General features: G+C 42.5%; 1 protein-coding gene and 2 long non-coding RNA genes across 3 annotated transcripts in view; 1 reads left to right on the top strand and 2 right to left on the bottom strand.

Annotated features, from left to right (window-relative positions):
- Window positions 1-3,992, bottom strand: part of LOC138204806 (uncharacterized) — a 5,386-nt gene extending 1,394 nt beyond the window's left edge. The window contains exons 1-2 of the long non-coding RNA XR_011178825.1: window positions 3,832-3,992; window positions 2,727-2,793 (exon numbers count right to left, since the gene is read on the bottom strand). This is a non-coding gene — a long non-coding RNA (uncharacterized lncRNA). The remainder of the gene's footprint in view (window positions 1-2,726; window positions 2,794-3,831) is intronic.
- Window positions 3,993-4,375: 383 nt separating this feature from the next.
- On the top strand, window positions 4,376-22,092 carry glud1b (glutamate dehydrogenase 1b). The gene is made up of 13 exons (XM_069160315.1): window positions 4,376-4,970; window positions 8,727-8,807; window positions 9,042-9,097; window positions 9,807-9,870; window positions 11,451-11,545; window positions 13,693-13,872; window positions 15,929-16,066; window positions 16,309-16,446; window positions 16,582-16,662; window positions 17,190-17,313; window positions 19,565-19,656; window positions 19,748-19,810; window positions 20,994-22,092. Exons 1-13 carry the CDS (start codon window positions 4,583-4,585, stop codon window positions 21,111-21,113), a joined length of 1,620 nt encoding a protein of 539 aa, XP_069016416.1. The 5' UTR covers window positions 4,376-4,582; the 3' UTR covers window positions 21,114-22,092.
- Window positions 17,037-19,250, bottom strand: LOC138204805 (uncharacterized). Its single transcript, XR_011178824.1, has 3 exons — window positions 19,109-19,250; window positions 18,118-18,209; window positions 17,037-17,818 (listed from the first exon to the last, which is right to left on the bottom strand). It is a non-coding gene; the product is annotated as an uncharacterized lncRNA (long non-coding RNA).
- Window positions 22,093-22,491: the final 399 nt, after the last annotated feature.

Genomic DNA, 22,491 nt, shown 5'->3' with positions numbered 1-22,491 from the left:
TGTTTACTTCCCTCTTCTGACCCTCCTCGCCTCCCCCCCCAGTCACACCCCTAAGGTCGGGGTGGGTGTTGTCAGGCTGTCAGCCAATCCCGTGACGGTGTTCAACCCTTTGAAACCGAGCAGCGATAAATCGGTGCGAGGAGGAAAACACATGGCAAGGCGGAGTCAATATGATTAAAGATCATATGGGGGTGCGCAAACAGGGAAATGCTGGTGAAGGAAATATCACGCACTGACATTCAATGAAGTAATCGAGTAGTTTTATTAAGTTATTAATTGAGTTGAATGTAATTGCCCTTCGGTGGTGAGGTCATAGTTCAAAGTTCACAGATTGATTTCTGTTTTACGTTGTACACGTCAGGTAAAAAAAAAAACACGTTTGTTGCTTGGTGCCCAATAGATACCGTAGTATGTTTGTAAACCCAATAGTAAATTGACAGCGCACACACAAAATCATAAAACAAACATTAATATGCTCAGAAACACTGACAGTATTATGATAAATGAATACATGTTTGATGGTGTTGGTTGTGTATTAGAAGAATTTAAGAATTATTATTTTTTTTTTATTTCAAGCATATTACCCCAAATTAAAAAAAAAAGTTAAATAGAAATTATCTGGGGATTTCTGCCTCCATGTCAATACAATGTAAGTAATTTTGTTTATGATGCTAAAATCTTTGGAAAGTAAATCTTTCCTGAGACAAGGTCTTGGTTGATCCCTAGGCTGCCCTATGGAGAGACCGACATCTCAAAAGCTAGAGCGCCAATTTATTTAATTTCTTCTTTCTTGCTTTGAGTTGAAAAGTGGGTGCCTGTGATTTGAGATCAGTGTCTGGTTGGAAGAGAAGGTTTTCTGCGGAGTTGAATTTTTTAATTCTCAAAAAAAAATGTATTGATGCAACATCCGTGTGGACAAAAAGCTGCACATTTTAACCTTCCTGCTGCGCTCGGGTCTTTCGCGGCCCGTTGTCACAGCCGTTCTGATGCAACGAAAGACCCGAGTACAGCAGGAAGGTTAAAAGAAAATGTCACGTCAAACTGACAGAAACATTGCTCACAACTGAGCGACAATGACATTGATGTGATGACATTTTGTGTTTTATGTGCCTGGTTTTTGGTTTGTGGATAATGGCAGTTGCATTTGTCTAATTGTAGACAGGCTGTCATTTTTTCTGTCCTATAGACACGCTACAGCCTGTCCACGTGGATGTTTTCCGGATGGAAGCACTTGTAGCTCAAAACGTTGCATCCATACATTTCTGAGCGGGGTCGCATGTGCGCACATACGCCTGCAGGTTATCTTTACTGCTGTTTGCTTACCTCCCAAAAGGAACAGAGAGCACCAACAGGCTCGTGAACGTTCACACAGTGAATCCTTTCTCTCTGCTTCTGCCTGTTGAACGTTTCATCTCGGCTTGTTGTCTCGATATCAGCTTTAAGAGTCAATAAAGCCATATGGCCCGGTAATATACAGACAGACAAAGAGATAAACTCATTATTGCATTAGTAATAATGAAAGACTGCCTTGTTCTTGTGCCAGCTGTGATGGGAAACATGGTTACTATTGATTATTTTGTCTTACAAAAGTCACAAGAGTGACGACACAGGACGTTGAAAACGCTTAAACATGTAGTCTGGCCAAACAAACTGCATGTACTACACCCATCTAAGCCCGTGTTCAACTTGCTTTTCATCTTGTGTAATCACGTGTTTGTACCCCTTTTGAAACATATGAATGGGTATCTGTGCGTGCGTGCCGGGGGAAAGATCTAATCTTATCTCGTGTGTGCAGAGTCCACAGGTATAAGCCCGGGTCAGGGCCTCAATCAGATGAGCTGAGCACTACGATTCTGTATCTCGGAGTGGTAGATGGCGTTCCAAACACACGTCGGTGTGTAAGTGGGAAATAATGTTAATATGTTATATAACGGCTGGTTTACTGCCGCACTGTTTTAGCTGCGGCTGGACAATGGAAGCAGATCCAGTCATTAATACGTAACAGGCACAAAAATGCTCACTGTTTGATGGAGAGTCTCAGGCGTGCTCTCCTCACTGAGAAAAATGACTCACATTCTGTCTGTGGCGGGGACACACACACACACACACACACACACACACACACACACGCACACACGCACACACACACACACACACACACACACACACACACACACTCACTTGATTATTGTATCAAAGAAACTTTGCTGGTTGCTTCTCCGCTCTACCCGTTGATGCACATCAGCTTTTGAAGGCCAGTGCTGACATGGAAAACTGTTAATGGTCAACAGTGTTGGGAAAGTTACTCTTGAAATTGAATACGTTACACATTAAGACAACTATTTCGATGACCTCATCAAACCAGTGTTACTCATTACATTTGATTACTTTCTGATCAAATGTTTTAAACGGGTAAATACAGCTGAAAAGTCCCTCCCCCCCCCCCAAAAAAAAATACATGTAAACTAGTTATTGTGAACATCACAACACTGATTACTGTCGAACTTTGATGAAAAGTTCTTCGATATAACTTGAATTCAGACGGGAATGTTTTGATTTTAAAGCTCAACCACCAAAACAAACCACAAATGTCGATCACTCAATTGACTGCAGTGAAAGAAAAATGTTTCCATAACATCAAACCAAGTCGATATTTAGGTCAACCCCATGCTGAGTGACGATAGATCTATCAACACGAGTACAGTTCACAGATTTTTGACACTTACTGAATGACTCCTTTCAAATATCGCTTCGTCTTATCTGACGACGCGGCCAACCGCCTCGTCGTGGTCGCTGAAAGCAATGCGCATTAATTTGATTGACAGACGAAAGGCGGTGCGAATTCAAATAAGAACAAATCACAAACAAAGATCACAGCTTTGAGCACATTAATGCCGAATGAATGGATCCCGTTTAGACACGGACAGAAGACGGTCCTGTGAAAACAGGCAAAGCAACAGAATGAACATTATGCTTCATGTTCAAGCTTTTTTTTTTTTACCAAAAAGAATATATTCGGCTGTAACCCCCGTGTAATCACCAACATTTTGAAAAGTAACTGTAATTCAATTACATGTTCTTCGCAGCATCTGTAACCGATTACAAATACATGTAACTTGTTACTCCCCAACACTGATTTTCAATCAATTGTTTTGATAGTCATGTAGGAGGTGCAGGTCTAGAGATTGTGACGTTGGTCCAGCGCTTTGGTCCAGACTGAAACCCCTCAACAAGAATTGGATGAACTATAACAGAACATTTTGCACAAATATTTAAAGTTCCCAGAGGCTGTATCCCTCTGACTTTGTTGATGTTTTGACTGGCCAGTAATATCGACTATCTCAACACCCACAGGATGGATTGGTGCAAAATGTTCATGGTTCTCAGAGGCTGAATCCTTCTGACATTTGCGGTCTTAAGTTAAATGTCCGACAACTGTTGGGTGAATTGCCATAACACTCATGACCCCCTCAGAATGAATTTTAATTTGATTTTACCGCACGACCTAATTCAGCCTCAGCTGTACATGTATTTTTTTTTTTTTAGTTCTTATTAGAAAAATATGCAAAATATCAGCACAATTGTGGCCGGCCATGTTTACAAGCGTCGCTAGATCGGTTGCAAGTTCTTATTCCTAATGCTACTAATATGGACATTTTTGAACGACAACTGGTTATATTCAATCATTTGTGCAGATATTTCCAGCCTACACGTCACCAGATCAACTCCTTCGTATATTTAAATATCATATCATACATATATTTATTGCTGCCCACGAGGGAGCTTATAACAACTGATGGAAACACAATGGGCCTTTGCAAAATCTCCCACCTGAATCGCCCTCTCTCTTGTCTCATGGTTGTATGACTGAACCAACACACGAGGGAACTGCTGATGACAGCGGGCCTCGCATAGATCCTGCGGTTGCTGTCCAAAAGCCGATGAATGAAAAGGCTGATGCGAATCCTGCAGCTGCTTATGCTCCCTAAAAAAAAAAAAAAAAAAATTAAAAATAATGAAATATTTATATATTTAACATAGCATTCATTTTTTAAGTGCCGTTAAGAGTTCAACTGTGACCAACATATATATAAAAAAAAAAAAGGCCTGAAATCATCCTTTAAAACAACACCTACATCAAAAAAAAAAACGAATCAACTTGTATTTAACGTCCCTTTTTCTTTTCATTGCCTTTTAAAATCAACAACAACAACAACAAACAGACGCGGGAGCGCGCGCTGTCAGTCGCTCCGCTCGGGCACGCGCTTCCAGTTGGTCCTCCTCTTTCCGCGTGCGTCCGGAGGAGCCCCTGCAAAAAAAAAAAAAAAAAAAAAAAAAAAAAAAAAAACCTTCCCTTTGACTCGAGCTGCCTTTTAAAGCAAACTCACACGGCGCGTCATCCCCCACTCGGCCGGAGGACTGGACACGGTGAGGAGCTGCTGCGTCGCTCAGTCTGAACCCCCCCCTTTTCTCCTGTTGTCACCCCCCATTGTCCTTGTTTTTTTTTTTTTTAAGTTGCTTTTTTTTTTTTTTTACATTTTTGTTTTTTTTTGTTCGTTTACACGGTTAACTAGCGTCGGTCATGTATCGGTATTTCGGGGAGCTGCTGAGCCGCTCCGCTGGCAGCGCCCTGGCCTCCGGGTGCGCGGACTCCGCTCTCCCGGCGTCCTCGTCCCTGATGCGGGTCCGTCACTACGCCGACCAGCCCGACGACCCCAACTTCTTCCGGATGGTGGAGGGCTTCTTCGACCGCGGCGCCGCCATCGTGGAGGACAAGCTGGTGGAGGACCTGAGGACCAAGGAGAGCCCCGAGCAGAAGAGGAACCGTGTGCGGGGCATCCTGCGCATCATCAAGCCCTGCAACCACGTCCTGAGCGTGTCTTTCCCCATCAAGAGGGATAACGGAGAGTGGGAGGTGGTGGAGGGGTACCGCGCCCAGCACAGCCAGCACAGGACTCCGTGCAAAGGGGGTAAGAAAACCCGAGTCCGAAACCTCCTGCGCCGGCCCGTCGGACAGCTAGCATTAGCCGGCTCCTTAGCATTAGTTAGCGGCGACGTCAGCTCGTTTAAAAAGCACGAAGCCCGGTTTGCGGATGTCGTCGGCACCTGATATCACCCTTCCGTCTTTTTTTACGATGGCACTTTATGTGTTCCGTTTTGTTTTTGGTCGTGTTCGTTTACCGTACGAGACCGTTAACGTGCGGTTGACCTTCCCGCTCATCTGTGGCAATCACGGCACCGGAGTTTCTTATCAAAGATCGCAGTCAAGACTTCGTGATCCGTCTCCAGCTCGGGCCATTCATCCTCCAACCTCCCGTTATTCACGCACAGTAAATCTTACCGCCATATATATATATATATATATATATATATATATATATATATATATATTTGATTCACCAGTTTATTGCTCGTCATCACCAATCTATGCCACTCTTCTCCCCCCCCCCCCCCCCTAGATTGTGCCGGATGTATGTCGTTGTGTGCAGGGCATCAGGTGTCACGTCATTTGGGCATCTCCACATTTGCTGCACAAAACACCTACAAGTGCCTACTGCTCACTGTTCATCCACACAGCCAAGTGTCAAAAGCAGGAGGAACAAAGACAGTGGGATCCTTTATTTATTTTAATATGATGTATTATGAGTGACCTATGCTCCTTGGTTCAAGGTTCAAAGCAGAGGCAATTGCTGCAGTGCACTGTGGGTAAATCGTGAGTATAGTGATGGGAAAGTCAGGGAGGGGGGGGGGAGGTTGTGTTTCCGAGCACTCCTATTTGTCAGGCAGTGTGACAGGTGTGTGTGGGGGGGGGGGGGGTGCTACTGAGAAGAGGCATTCCCAGTTGATCGAGTCGGTCCGTTTTGGTTGAGCCGGTCAGAGGGCCGGACTTCAGCGGTGTGGCGTGAAACCTTTCCGCTGCACCTGCTCGATGCCCCTATTCTGGGGAAGTGTATTTCTGCCCGAGACGCGCACGCCGACACTGTGCCCGATGCAGAAAGCGTTGGTTTAAAGAAATATATCGGCAAAATGATCCGACAAGCCGAGGTAACGCCCCCGGATGAAATCTCAGTAGCGGGCGTCTCCCCCGATCTGGGCCTCCCCCCCGTCCCCCCTCGACGGTACGAACCTGCAGCGCCGTTGACTGTGCAGCCGGTTTATCAGTGAGAGAACACTTAGAAGGCATTACAAGTAAAAATCAATAACGTTTTTAAAAGGATCTCATTTCCTCGCTCCGTCTACGTAAAGTCCTGAGGAGAGCCGAGCACGTCCTCGATTTTTGAAGCTAAATCGAAACCACCTCTTCAGCGGTTTTTTTTTTTTTTTTTTACCAAATATGGTTCACTCTCTCTCGTGTTTCCGGCCACACAAATCACATTTAAACATTAACTTTTCATTTAAGATTTACAAAATGGGATTAAAGCTCGCCATTTGGACTTTGCGACAACTAAAGCTGATCCTGCAATCAACTCAAAGGAGGTATTAGGCCTTAAATGCAGTTTTCGTAGTTTTGATATTGGCTAATGTTTAATTTTTTTTCTAGTTGCCCAATTAAAAAAAAAAAAAAGGTGTGATTTGTCCTTTATGCCAGACCCCTGGATAATAGGGGCGAGCGCTGTTATCGTTCAGTGGGTTTAATCATTAATACAGTGTATACAGTACATATGCCCTTAACTGTGCTCGGATCAAACTACAAAGTGCAGAGGCTGTTTTTGTGTGTCCGCGTTGTGCTCATCCACCCCCTTGTGAGAGCCATACAGAGCGACGGCTGCCGGGCTGGACCACGCCGCTCTTTACCGGACGTGGCGTGCATCGGTCAAACTCGAACTTTGTGTGGTTCGCTGATCGTTTCGTCTCCTTGCCGCGCCGGGGGGGGGGGGGGGGTGAAATGAACGATTTCACTTTTGTCTAATGTAAACCATGAATGCGGGAGGACTTCATCCCACTGTGTGTGAAAACTTATAAAGTCATTCGGTAGACTCGATTTCTCTCTGAAATTGAAACGCTGTCAGTTAAAACTCAAAAAAATAAAAATAACGGTTACTAATTAAATGAGAAATAGTCGCAGTAGGGGAAAATGTACTTCTTTTTTTTTTTTTTTTTTTTTAACCAAACCCGCCATTATTCAATCAAAAGCTCAAAATGTGTTTTAAAGTTCATGTGCATAATTGGCAGGTTGGTTTAAACCCCGGAGGCTCTTAAAAGCTCCATCGTGTTGCGCCTTCAGACCTTCCTGTATGAAACTGCGGTGAATTTCAGTGAGCTAAAGTTGCCCGATTTCATTTCAGACTTTGCAGATCTGTTTTGTTTCTTGTTGCTGTGGTTGCCAGCTAGTTGGGTGGATGATTGGATGGGGGATGGTTAAGCAGCCAGCCTTTTTTTTTTTTTCTTCTTTTCTTTTCTTTTCTTTTCTTCCCCCCCCCACCTCTCTTTTTAATTTGATCAATGTGCTCAGCATCGCCTGGGTGAGGTATCTCAGCTGATGTTTGGATGAATGGAAATGGAAAAAAAAAAAAAAGAGGCAGAGCCACCCACAGCAGCGCTCTGATGGCTGCTGCTTTGTTTGGGATGTTTGATCTTTAGCACGTGACCGTCCTGCAATTCAAGACTGCAGCAATGAGGTATTAGGGTGGGTGGGCACAGAACGATGTCATCAAGTGGCTTTTTCCCCTTACGCTTCCTGTGTTTTTGCTCGCATAAATAGACCCGCACTTTGCTTTCCTCTTCAGAAAGCACTCTGCAGTCTCGTCTCTGTGCTGCTTGCCCTTGGGTTTCTCTGTACAAGCTAACTCTGGATGCACTATTTTTGGGGTTGTTGTTCAGTCTCTCTCTCTCTCTCACACGCTGTGCCAATAAGATGGAGTAGCGTGGCATATGCAGCTTGGCTGTATGAGTGTACATATAAGGTTGCACATGTTCCTGTGGCAACGGTAGTAAACGCTAGATAACAGGAAGGTATGACTGCAGCTCTGGGTCTGAGGTCGGAATGGAGGGCCGTGATTGGTTCACGACGTCTCCGCCCCTCCTTTAGCTGTTACCTTGACTGCGAGACGCATTGAGTGATCTCTGACCCATACATATGGTCCTGCGTAGCCGTGGAGAACACACTGGGATTATTGGCCCAGTCCAGTCCAGTTTTTTTTTTTTTTTTTACTGTGCTCTGTTTCTGCTGTTCATCGAGCTGTACATGTAGTGGAGACAGTTTCTGCACAGGACAAGGACTTCCTTGTGTTAGAGTCTAAACACGTAGGCAACTGTCAATATAAAAGGCATGTGAACTCAAACCAGCTCATAAAAACGGAAAAATACGGGACACATCAGTTTTGTTTGTCTTAAAGGTTGATTATGTAGGATTTAGGTAAAAATGTAATATAATATTCATAATTGTGTTTTCAGTAGTGTTTAATGAAGGGAACTTGTCTTCGTCCACAGACGGTGCTATTTGGCGCCGCCATGTTTGTACAGTAGCCCAGAAGCGACAAACCAAACACTGGCTCTAAAGAGGGGCTTTTGTGTTTTTGAGTTCTCCTGCCACCGTAGATTCTCCTACACGCTTCGAAGGAACCTCACCACTTACAACCTCACTACTAGATGCCACTAAATCCAAGACGCTGCTCCTTTTTTAAAATACAAAAAAAATACATATCGGCCTCTTGTACATTTTTGCAGTTTTTCTTCGTACGGTGGCTCTGTTATAAATCGCTTTTTGTCTGTGTGTTTCCCCTCAGGTATCCGTTACAGTACAGATGTGTCTGTGGATGAGGTGAAAGCCCTGGCCTCTCTGATGACCTACAAGTGCGCCGTCGTTGGTCAGTATTAAAGTCTTAGCCGTCCACAAAGCCTCCTGCTGGTTATACCCAGATCTCCACAGTTATATTATTACTGTACGTTTTTGACCGCTTCTGCCTGAATGTATGATCAGAGAATGTAATGCCAGAGAATAGTTATCCATCCATCTATTTTGTTGTTGTTGTTGTTTTGCTTCTTTTGCGAGCGATTACACATGTTTCTGTGGTGTTTGAGCTGTATCATTCCCCTTCCAGATGTGCCATTCGGGGGAGCCAAAGCTGGAGTGAAGATCAACACCAAGAATTACTCTGTAAGCCCTCTCCTGTCAATCCGCCTCCACCACACTCGCACGCACATGTAAAGATATACAGACGTGTTTAAATGTGTGCTGTCGTACTTAAAGCAGAGGAACAGGGCGACGGAGCCGAGGAGACGTGCTTTAGATTCAGAAGGCTGGCAGCAGTTTTCACAGGCGATGACTCAGTCACACAAGAATGCAAAAGGCGGGGAGTTCCATTTTGTATTTGCTCCTTGAGAAATAAAGTAAGAAGAGGGGAAAAATTGAAGAGACATAGAAAGGAGATAAGAGAACAGGCGGTGAACCAAATAATCAGAGGTCTTTGTATCCTTGTCTTGTTTGAATATTTATTTAAAGGGTGAAGCGACTGCAATGCCGACAAATGAGCAGATGTAAAGTATTTTGGTGGTTTAAATTAAAATGTCGTAAATCTTTCCCTTAACTAATGATGCTTTCACTGTCTTTTATATGGTTACACGCTATAATCCTGAGTAATGCTGTGAGATAAACGATTGAATGGTCACTGACTGATGCTTCCAATCTCAGAGTTGACTGGAGAGAAAAGCCTCGACAAAAACAAAACCTCCCAGGTCTATCAAAGGCTTGAAGTGGCTCTTATGAGAATTGTTGTTTTGACATGGAGGAGACGTTGTTTGATTTGCTGGGAGGAATGCAACCAGGTTGACAAGATGTCTGTCCTAAAATCTGCGCTTCGTTGCAGGATAATGAGCTGGAGAAGATCACCAGGAGATTCACTATTGAGCTGGCCAAGAAGGGTTTCATTGGTGAGTTTGTCTTTCTCTCTCTCTCTCTCTGTGCGTAATAGTGGGACACACACACACACACACACACACACACACACACACACACACACACACACACACACACACACACACACACACACACACACACACACACACACTCTCCCTTCATTTTCCATTAATCGAGGTAACTATTTCCTGTCATGTCGTGCTGTTTATTCAGGTTGGGGTAGATGAGGGTGTGTCCGTGTTAATTAAAGTGGGAGAAAATTGCTAATGGAGAAAAAGATAAAGGTGTGTTGGGATGAAAGTTCAACTTGAATCTGATTTTTACAGGTGGAGGAAACCACAAAGCACAGCCTGTTTCCCAATGTACACACTTTATACATTTGAGGAAGAAGGAATCAGGTCTTTTATGATATGAATGTAGCACTATCACAGTGTGTAAAATGGTGCGTTATAAATATAAGTTGTCATTTAAAATTTGCCTTGAGGAAAAACAACTTGAGCATCAAAATTGACTTGAAGTAACACAAGTGAAAGTACTCTTCATTTCTGAATCTGTATTACAATTTTTGTTGATAAAGTTTATTATTTGATAATCTTTTATTGTTGCAGCCGGTAAAGACGGGGCTGATCTTTATGAATTTATACTGCTTGGTAACTTGTGAAGCCTTATCATACCCCAAAAGAATACATCATCATTTATTTGTTTATTGTGTGTCATTAATCTGAATCTGCAGAGTAACTAAATGTATTGAATATATGTTGCGGCGGGAAAAGAATAACGTTTGCCTCTGAACTGTAGTGAATCGGTTCGAAAAGGGTTGGTTTCTGTCGGTAGTTGTAATATTAGAGCCGACTGTATCGAGCTCGGCCGCACGCAAACACATCCACTGGTCCAGCGGCTCAACATCCCCCATACAGACAGTTTGTTCACCCTTAGCTGGATGCATGCGAATGTTCCTAATGCGTTTAGTTCAAACACCAGCGGAGAGATCTGCCACTGTGTGCTTGGAAACGGCAGTAGTTGTGTCATTTCTGGTGAGACTTCATACGAGGGCCTTCTTTCACTGGCGAGTCTTTCTACACCCCGGAGGTAAAACGCTACCCACGGCCCACGTCACCGGCCTGTTCTGCCTCCCGACAGATTCGCTCATCAACTTCTCTCTCCTCTCTCTCTCTCTCTCTCTCTCTCTCTCTCTCTCTCTCTCTCTCTCTCTCTCTCTCTCTCTCTCTCGCAGTCCCACCCCCACATCTCCACTTCTGTTTTTGGATCTCGAAGCCGTTGTGTGTGCGTGTGTGTGTGTATATATATGTATATATTGTGAGATATATTGTGAGACAAGGACACAAAAAAGCCTAGTGCTCACATTTCCCCTGTTATTTAAGTCTGTATTTTCAGCAAAAGAATATAAACTCAAGCTCTTAGGATCAGCAGAGATAGCTAGTAGCTGAAGCCTGGAAACCCGCGGTGTTCACCATCTCCGGCGTGAAGTATGAGCTTGTGAGCACTGTGACCGGCGGACTTTACTAAAACGCTCCCACTTCTCCCTCCCTTACCCGCTCTCTTCCTCCCTCCCCTACCCGTGTTTGTTTACCAGGACCTGGCATCGACGTCCCGGCCCCCGACATGAGCACAGGAGAGAGGGAAATGTCCTGGATCGCCGACACGTACGCCAACACCATTGCACACACTGTGAGTTCTCGACGTACAGAACCAATCTGCCGGACTTGGTTGGGGTTTTGGTAGAAATGTTCAAACAGGCCGGATTAAAAACAAGGAATGAGTCACATGTAAACCATGAACAGTGGTTTCCTGCCTCTCCCTTCCCAGCCGACCACGGAAACATTCCTCCCCTCTTGAAAAGCAGCTTTTCAGACTGAGGCCTGTGTGTGTGTGTGTGTGTGTGTGTGTGTGTGTGTGTTTGTTTGTGTTTGTCATCTGTCCATTCTGCTATTAAAACCTGTCAAACACGGCTTACTCATGGACAACGTTGACCCGGGTACGTGTTTTGCACATGTGTCTTTCACAAAGGTTTGATCGAAATAGTCAAAAATGATGGCGGCCAAAACGCATTTAACTTTGATTTTAGCCATGTAGCTGAAGGAGAGGTGAAAGGGGGGGTTCAGAGGGAGTTTGGGAAAGCGAGCCACAGCGTTGTTTTACATGAAACTTGAGACGGACGATCGTCAGAGCTGAAACGCTGAAAGCCATTATCTCTGAGAAATGCCAAACATCCTTTTTCCAGTTTCTCCACGCTCAGCCTTTGCTTCTCCATAAATTGTGTCTTTTTTAGGTTTTGGGCTATTGTCATGGACTATCTATTTTTGGTGATTGTTGCCATCAAAAATTCTTTATTTTTATGGCGGGTTTTCTCAAAAATGTAATTTGGGCCATTTTCTATGTTGTTTTTTTTGGGTGGTAAAATTGCAGAAATTAACAAAAATGGCTAGTTGAAAGAAAAAAAAAATTGTAAATAGATTTTTACATTTTATTGATTTTTTTAACTACCACCTAATAAAGAGTCACATGTAATCACTTCCTATGACTACAAACGTACTATACTTCACAGAATTTTTTGTATTTTTCTATATTTTGAACTTGGAGATCTATTTGTGCAAAGTTACAAAACGTTCATAAAAGTGACTGTAATATGGAAAACACACTATATCCTCTTTAAACATGGATATTGGTCATTCACCACATACTGTATGGACAAAAACAGGAAGTGCACTGGAAGTGTGTAGAAAACTAACATTGTCATTCCCACAATAAGAACTAATTTCCCATAAACCTCCTCAAATCTGTTTGAGAGTTTTGAGAGGCATACTGACCGTTAATGACGAGTTCTTTTTGTTAAAAAAAGATGAGTTTTGGTTGAAGATTCTTACTTTGTGCTGTAATATAGCAGAGCTTCAATTGAGAAAAATTGTTGTGGTGACATTGCCAGAAATTGAATGTAAAAAGAGAAAAGTTTGACTGTGCCCGTTCATTTTCGGTAGATGATGGTAACTGGCTGTGAGCTTACGTTTCATATAAATTTAGACTTCTTGGAAGAAAGATGTTTGTAGTAGACTGAAGTCAGTAGAAGGAGAGTATCTGTTTTTAACAGGTTTCTGAATGCCTACCGAACGTCGTACTACTATTTTCCTGGCTCACATGCAGATGGGGGTTATTATGATCCATACAGAATCAATATCCACCAATCAATCAACACGCTTGACTCATTCAGATGTCAATGACGATAAAAATTGTAATCCAGTGTGGTTTCCAGCCCAGCTCCTCTCATTTTATCCAGCTATGTGGCCTCTGTTCCAGATACCCCTGACAGAGATTTGGAGTAGGTGACACATTCCTGCTCCGGGTATCAGAGGGCAGAGGATTATGGGTAGTTTGTACTGACATTCAGTCAGCTGCCCCACTACCTGGTACTGTACATAACACTTTATATGCCAAGCAGCCAACACCATGGCCAGAAGCCGAGGCTGCTGAAGGAGGAATTAAGCAGCACCACTTAATAGCACTAGATGCTGGTTCTCAAAAATAACAGACCTATTAAAAATATATCAGATTTTCCATGCAAGTATCCCCAAAGGGTTTTGTCTTTTACAATCACTTGAGACATTGAGGCTTCAAGACCAATTTGTTTTGGGCTGTGTTTGCTTTAGAAGTCTCTAAGCCAATCACAGTCAGCCATGGTGGCTGCAATGTTGTGTGTGTGTGTGTGTGCGTGCGTGTGTGTGTGCGCGCGTGTGTGTGTGTATATAATCGTGTACAGTCTATGGTGTGTGTGTGTGTGTGTGTGTGTGTTTGGTCTGATCTTCCTCTTCTTGTGTGCTCAGGACATCAACGCCCATGCCTGTGTGACAGGAAAGCCCATCAGCCAGGGAGGAATCCACGGACGCATCTCAGCCACCGGACGTGGAGTTTTCCACGGCATCGAGAACTTCATTAACGAGGCCTCTTACATGAGCATGCTGGGCTTGACTCCTGGCTTCCAGGACAAGACCTTCATCATCCAGGTGCACAAACACACAAACAAACACTCTCACTCTCAGTTTGATCACAGTCGAAACATTTTACTCGAGGCAGCTGTGAATGTATTGCAATTATTTGCTCACTGACGCCGACAGGATTTAGGTTTTCATTTGAAATCCCGACGAGGGTTTTTTAGAGCTGCGCCTCAATCACAGCCTCGCCATCTGTTTTAGCCCGGCCCTGATCTCCGGGCTGAACTGAAGTTTCCCGTCTTCGTTGATGGAAATGATGACTCGGCAGGAGAGGAACCCGTAAACAGAAATTATCCTGCTCTACTACCGTAATTCCTTCATGCTGAGCTTTGTGAGACAGAGTTCGAGTTTAAAAGACGATTAATTGCTATGTTTTCGCTAGTCTCGGTTGTTTTAGCACCAAGGATTAAATGTAAACAATGGAATACATCTTGATGGAAAAGACGATAAAAAGAAGCAACATTAAAGTCAGGGAAGGGCACATTTTTCTTAAAGCATAAACTGAGTCAAGTATAAATCTGTGAAAGGAGAAGTTCACAAGACAAAAGTCAACGAGCATCATTTCTCGTGAGGAGTTTCACTTCCATTCGTCACATGCAGCTCCTCACATGTCACGGACGCGCACACTCACTCAAATTCACTCTTGAGTAGGAAGTCCCTCAGCAGCGTCCTCTGCTGTCTTCCTTGAATACTCTCCATAATCACCACTTTCCAAGACAACAGATATGAAATCTGATGTTTTAATATCATCAACCCTGTATGTGCAGACGCATTTCACCCAACAAAATGTTTCTGTCAGGGTCGCTGCAGGTTGCGTAACTTTTGGCCATTTAAAAAAAAAAAAAAGAAAGAAAAAAGGATATTCTCCTACTTGTTTCCTCACAGGATGCTGATCAAACATAATTTTTTTTTTTTTTTTTTTTGAGGGGATTTACAAAGAGGAGACTGCAGATACAATTAGAGATATAAAGGAGGATGGTGTTTGCAGGCGAGCGGTTATTAGAGTGACGCATGATTGAAGGATGTCTGAGGAGGTGAAGAAGCGGTGACAGCAGCTGAATGCTGACATAGATGTTCAGAAAGATAATCCTTCTCTCGCTGTGTGTGTGTGTGTGTGTGTGTGTGTGTGTGTGTGTGTGTGTGTGTGTGTGACTTTGTGCTGCTGAGATTAGATTTTTCTTAGAGATTTATTAGTGAGAAAAGAGAGAACAGATCTCTTGTATGGTATTAAGATCAAAACATGGGCATGTTTGTACTTCGCTATTGAGATTTCTTTTCTTTTCTTTTTTTTTTACCGTGTAGTGAAGTTGTTGTTTTTTCTGCTCCAGCTAACCTGTTGATCTCTTACAACTGTGATATAACTATACCATGAGATGACAGAAACTGAGGAAAAGTGTTCCCTCTTACAGATTTTACTTTGTACACACATTCTTCTTAAAGCTCTGGCTGTTTTAGATTATTGTGGGAAAAGTGACCGGGAGTGCTGTATGGCAATACTGGATTTTTCCAAAGATGGGTTAATTTTATTTATTTTTTTGCTCTATTTTCTAAAATATTTACTTGATTTAGATACATGTTGATATAGCTATATGAAATTGCATACATTGTGGAAGAGGATTGTTCCTCTGCCAACATCACCTACCCATAATCCCAGTGAATTCAGACCCAACAGTGATTTACTTTTAATAATAATGCCTTTTGAGATTGTGACCAGGCAGGAGAACAGTATTTTTTTCCAGGAGAGTTTCCTTTCTGTTTGTCCATCTTTGCCCGTTTAGTTTATTTGTCCCAGAATTTACGTAGAGTGAACATAATAAAACATACTGCACGTCTCTGAAAGTCCTTTCAGGTCACAGTGCAGCACGTAAGGAAAATGTTATAGCTTAAACTGGCCACATGGTGGCACTATTGTATTTCGTTACATGAGGCTGATCTTTAGGTTTGAGTAAAATGGACTATAATAATAGAATTTTTTTTTTTTTTTTACTGCTAATGTTGCTTAGTGATTTTAAAAGTGATCGTAAATTCTTGGAGTATGAAGATAATTATTTGCTGTGACTTTTCACAGGGCTTTGGTAATGTGGGTCTTCACTCCATGAGGTACCTGCACAGGTTCGGGGCCAAATGTGTGGGTATTGCTGAGATTGACGGCGCCATCTACAACCCAGACGGCATCGACCCCAAACAGCTGGAGGACTACAAACTGGTACAAGCACATCCCCTCACTTCTGTTTCCCCTCTCTTATCATTTCAGCATCTCCTTTATCTTTTTTTATTTTTATTTTTTTTTTTTTTTATTAAATCAAAGTTGTTCCCTCTTTGTCTGTTTTTGGGACTTCTTCTTTTCTTTCATACTTATTCATGCTCACTCAACAATATCCCTGTCGGTAAATACAATTATAATGTTTTTTTTCCTCCTGTGTGTTTGTGTCTTTGCACTTTCTGTAGAACAACGGCACCATTGTGGGCTTCCCAGGAGCAAAACCCTATGAAGGGAACATTTTGGAAGCCGACTGCCACATCCTGATCCCGGCCGCCGGAGAGAAGCAGCTCACTCGTAACAACGCCCCCAGGATCAAGGCCAAGGTAAACGCTTACTTTGATTCACTAAAGGTGCTGTGATTGAAATTGTCATTTGGGCTTCGCATGAGCGAGGACAGGGCAACTTGGTCGTAGTTATGAGTTGTGTTTGATTTTTTTTTTTTTTTTTTTTTTTGCTAGATCATTGCTGAGGGTGCCAATGGTCCCACCACCCCAGATGCCGACAAGGTCTTCCTGGAGAACAACGTCATGGTTATTCCTGTAAGCACACCTGATGACACACGCACACGGAAATACCAACTCAAACTAAATTTGATGACAGCTGAATATAAATTCAATTTTCTTTGACACATTTTTACTAATTTGGCTTCTTCAGCTCTGTTTAAATTAATAAACTGTTTTTCTGAATAACAAAATATGTACATAAGACACGCATGACTAAACGTTATCTGCGCTGATGGGACAGTGCAAATGGTTTGAGAACGGCAGGTTGGAAATTACACCTGTGCACTAAAAACATGAAGCAGCGGTTTGATGTGACCACATTGTGCTGGTGCGTTATGTTCAGTGAGGCGTTCAAGGCTCTGAAATCGCTTGTTTCAGTTAACTTTGTTTAAAGTATGATGTGAACAGGAGATTTTAAAGAACATTTATTTTCTTTGATATTTAAAACCTTTAAGACATTTCTGGAGTACAGAGGACATTTTGTCCAAACAGTTTTACACACAGAGAGTTGAAGACCGTCCCAAACAGGCAAATGTCTGAATACGGGATGTTTCGTCTCGCAGGACATGTACCTGAATGCTGGTGGTGTGACGGTATCTTATTTCGAGTGGCTGAAGAATCTCAACCATGTCAGTTACGGAAGACTGACCTTCAAGTACGAGAGAGACTCCAACTACCACCTGCTCAGTGAGTACAAGACTTCTCAGCACTGTCTGAAACCCTCGTTCTGCGTTTTATTGAGGGGCGGGGGCTCTGCTCCCGTCACTCGCCGGCTATTTCAGATCCCAAATTAAGATCTTGAATTGCCAGTTGTGCCACTTCGTTCTCTAATCTAGCGTTCCTCATCACATGTTGCTTTAGTTGTTGAAATCTTTCCTCAAAGTTGTTAAGATTTGTCTCTGAACCTTCAATCACAACCATTTCAGTATGATATATAAATATAGAGCCTCCATTCTCGGAGAGTATGAGTTTGCCAAGGGGATGCTCTATCTCAGTCCCCGGAAAGGCTTCCAGTATTGCAGCGCTCCACTCTTCTGTTGCCTCGGTGAAGAAAATGAGGTTGGATCTTGAATCATCTTTCGTCTTGTCCTCAAAGAGAACATCTGGGTTTCTCTTTAGGTTTTTTTTTTTTTAAGTTTTTCCTCTCCCTCTTTGACATACCTTTTGTGTAGTCAAAAGAACGAGCCTTATTCTGTCAAAAAAGAAAGAAGGCGGGAACCATTAATATTTCTGTGACGCTCTACTCTTACATTTAACTGTTCTATTACTGCAGAAAGTGTTTCAGATGGTTCCAGTGTGCTGTGAATGCTGAGAAAATAATAAATACTCTTAAACACCTTAGTTCTGAAATCTACAACAATCAAGGGCAAATTTGACCCTATTTTATTTTTGCCCAGCAGTGCAGAAAAGGAAAAATATTAACGATTTAGTCAGTAAGAATATCAAGGTAAGATAAATATATAACCAGATAAGTAATCTTATTTTTCTTACCGTCTGTGGTGCTTCAGCCATTGTCTGTTATGTTGCTGGTATGAGATGATGTGAAATCTCTGTCCACGAGAGACTATTTTCTGTTGAAGATGCTGTAAAGAAAATTCCATGAATTGTTTCTCAGTACATTATATACGTGTGAAATAAGTCGCTGAAAGCATGTGCAAAGATGGAAAACTTTGTCGCACTGAAATGTGGAGTTAGACCGTTATACAGTTTCTCACCCGTTTTCAGCTCAGGTTTTGTTTAGGCGGAGCTAAAACCCAACCTATCTACCTCACAACAACCTATCTACGTCATATCACAGCCGGTTTATATAACCTTCTGCATGGCTCCTCCTCTCTCACTGTGAAACGCTATGAAAGCCTGCAGCTCATTTGCATAAGATGTCTTCCCACTCGACTTCAGTTGCTACTCCTGCCGTAGTCAGATTGTTATTGTACATCAGCTGGCAGCTACAGGACGTCTCCATCCACCAGAGAGACAGAGTGCCAGTGGGACATCACGCATGGAGTCACCGAGAGGTTGGATGTCAGACGGACCGCTCAGTGGGGAAAAGAACTGCAGCCACAGGACTGTCATACTGAACACCTTCCAGCGAGTGGGCGGAGCTTCAGCGCCTTCAGGCGACCCCCCCCCCCCCAGTCTCAGTGCAGAGAAGACTGATGAGTTCCTCACGATTTCAAAGCCTTATTTAACCTACTTGTCGGTGTTTGGTTTTTTTCATTCTAATTTGGGTGGGTAGTTAACAACCCATACTTCTGTGGTGTGATGAACTTAAAACTCGTTTTCAGTTCTACTTTACAGCAACTTTAACAAATGTAACGCGTTAGATTTTCTGTGTTAAGTTTAGGCCTCTCTAGATCGCTGTTGGAGTGACTGAAACACTGCAAATGTTTGCAGTTTAAAAACAAAGAACTGAACTGCAATTTATTGGAGCCATCAACAAACGCAATGGATGAACAAATAAATAGAGTCTTACTTTTCTTACCGAGTGTGGTGTGGTGGAAATCTGGAAATGATGAGTCCGAGTCGAGATTTGTCTTCAAGGTTCTTTAGTCAAAGCTTTCTACAGAAAGGTTCAGACAATAAAGAGTACAGAGGTGAGAGTGACGCAGATCGCAGTGTGTGCGTCTCCTTATTATAGAGCCTGGGAGGAGACTGCATCTTGCTCAGGTCGGCCTTAAACCGGTCTGACAACGAGGTGGATGGATACAGTCATCTCCATGGCATGCAAGACAAACAAAAATGTTTCGTAAGAGGAACAACATCTGCTGATGTTTTGTGGCTGATGTGAAATCTCTGTCCACGAGAAACGACGGGTACCGACGGTCTCTTTTCTAATCATACTTCCACTCTTGTAACATGCAGCCGATCATGTTTCCCAGTGTATTTACATTGACTATGAATGAGCTACCGGGGTGTTTCTGCTTTTCTCCTTCTCCAGTGTCTGTGCAGGAGAGTTTAGAGAGGAAGTTTGGCAAGCAGGGAGGACCCATCCCCGTCGTACCTACCGCTGACTTCCAGGCCAGAGTTGCTGTGAGTAACATCCGCTGTCACCACAGTAAAAGTGTTTTGACGTGTCCCTCTGTGAATGATTGTGTCGTTAACAAACACTCTTCCTTTACAGGGTGCTTCCGAGAAGGATATTGTTCACTCTGGGTTGGCCTACACCATGGAGAGGTCTGCCCGGGTAAGTGAATATGCAGCATACGACCCAGTCCAACCTGTTTACCATCTTGACTATTAAAATAAATTCTGATGAGACGCACAGAAAGTTGGAAATGTTAAGAGCCCTAACCTAATGCAAGACATTAAAACTTGGTTTACAGTACAATTTAAATTAAAATTTAGAACAATTTAAATTGAACTTTTGGTATGAAATATTTCCCTGAACTGCATGTTTCATGATTCAGATAACTTAAGATAATTTACTTTTAAGGCTCTGGCATTACAAGCGTGTTGTCAGCTGTCCTTAATAAATGTGTTTCAGTGGAAACGACTACTTTGATCTCTGTATAATGTGTTAAATGCGTCACATCTGACTCATAGTCTATGCATGGAGTGCAGTCTGAGACTCATTTCCTCTGTAGGTAAACTCATCATGCTACAAACAAACAAACAAACACAAAAGCAACTAGAAATCTCTTAAAGTATCCAAAAAAATAAATGATCAAATATGTATTGAAGTTTTAACTGGGATGATGAGCTTGCACCTCGAACAGGGCATCTCCTGGTCTCAAAGTGTTGACAATCACTGAATCCAGCTCTCTCAAAAGACAACTTGGAAGGAATTTGAAATTTTATTTCCGCAGGTCTCCAATAGTTTTTCTCACCTGCCGTTAGTTGAAACATTATGGCTGTCGAGAGACGTTACACATCTACGAGCTACAACTGAGAATGGATTGTGCTGCAGGAAGCTGTTAAATCCTTCTTCTTCTTCTTTTTTTTTTTTTTTTAAATCAAGTTTCAGTCAGCAGCATCAGATATTGATATAAAAAGCTGGGGAGTACTGCAAAAATGTCATAAATGCTAATAAATTAATGTATTTTTAGAAATAGGTTTAGGCCTTGTTGTCTTTTTTTAAAATTTATTTTCTTTCTCATTCTTTCTCTAACATGGTTATAAAAAAAGATATTAAACAACATTGTATGTTTATAAAAAAAAAAAGAAGAAAGTCTTCAGGCAGTCCAGAGTCACCTGGTCCAGGTTTCCTACAAGCCATAGTTTGACCTTCACTTTGAAGTTGTTACTCCAGTCAGCATCATTTTGGACTTTGAAATATTCTTCGGCATTGTTTGTGCTTTTACTACGTACCGCTCTTATCCTTCGAGGCTGCCCGAGCTGCTTTAACATGTCGTCTTCTACCTTTGCAGCAAATCATGCGCACCGCGAGCAAGTACAACCTGGGTCTGGACCTCCGGACGGCCGCCTACGTCAACGCCATCGAGAAGGTCTTCAAAGTCTACAACGAGGCGGGGCTCACCTTCACATAAATGATCTGGTCCATCGCGACCTCCTCCACCCTCCTGCTATTGATCCCCCTCTCCTTGGCATCCTCCGCCTCCTTAAACAGCCTTCAGAACATATCACTGTTTACCGCTGCTCATTGGCTCGTATAATACACGCACGCGCACGCACACACACACACACACACACACACACACACACACACACACACACACACACACACACACACACACACACACACACACGCAGCGGCACGCTGGCTAGCCTGCTATTCATCATGTGATTTTTCGTGCTGTTATATCTCTGTTCTCGTTTTTGCCTGATGTTAGATAGAGATAAAACGGGCAGAGAAGAGAGAAGGAAAGCCCCTCATCCACGATATAGATGTTTAGGATATTGTTGTACGGCAGCCACGTTCACAGCGCCCTTTCTGTGATCGCTGGATGCACGTGTGGCCCTCCCTGTTGCGGTCGTTTCAGTTGACAGCACTACAGATGCCTTATTTCAGAAAGAGGTCTGCTCTAAAGTGGAGATGACCACTCCAGTCTAACGTTAGTTAAATTGGATTTAGATTTAATCATGTTAATAAGAGAACTTTATTACCCCCGAGTTTGTCTTCTCGCGCTTAAAATGTAAAGATTGGTGATGGAGTTGCCAAGTTTTTGGACACCAAAGGAGGATTTTCTTTTTTCTTGTTCTTTTTCATAGCTAGCGTTTATTCCTGTTCAGGATTCGGTAGATGATCTTCTACTCCTTGGTCCCTTCGTTCTTTCTGTCGCTTCATCTTGAATGCAGCTTCTCCCCGACTCCTCCGCTGGCCAAGGAACAGGAGCAGGGATGAGGCGAGGTGTCACTGTGATCGCCCGTTCCCTGATTGAATCCTCCTCAGTTTTAACCGTCCCGTTCTCCAGCATCGAGATTATTTTGGAGGAAATTACTTTTTCTTTTTGTTCCTTTTTTTTGTTGTTGCAAACTAATAAAATGTTCAGGAAAAAAAATACAAAAGTGTGTCACGTGTGTTTATGCGGCTTATGGTTAAATATAAGGAAGCTATCATTTGTCGTTTGCTCTGTGCCTCAGGCATACTTGCCTATAAATTAGCTTTTTACAAAATGATTTATCTATTTTAATTAGTTAATTCTAAAGTTAACAAAAATTACTTGTAACAAAATTTTAGTATTTTAATTAGTTTATTCTAATGTAAAAACTTTACCTAGATGTAATTGTAAATATTAGTTATTCAGTACCAAAAGTAAGAAATGGTGTATGGTCTTTTTATTTGTATGAAAGTACATTTTTTTTTGTCTTGTGTAAAAGAAACATTTTTGATTGATGTTGAATCAAAACTTAGTTTTACCAGATCGTACACATAATTTTTGAAAAACGAATAAATTAATCTAATAA

This window comes from Embiotoca jacksoni, unplaced genomic scaffold, assembly GCF_022577435.1.
Source record: "Embiotoca jacksoni isolate LCO1_2020_lvr unplaced genomic scaffold, fEmbJac1.0.p SCAF_26, whole genome shotgun sequence".
In the NCBI taxonomy this organism is placed as follows: Eukaryota; Metazoa; Chordata; class Actinopteri; family Embiotocidae; genus Embiotoca; species Embiotoca jacksoni.
The sequence above is the reverse complement of the archived record's forward strand: the minus strand, read 5'-3'. Positions and strand labels throughout refer to the sequence as shown.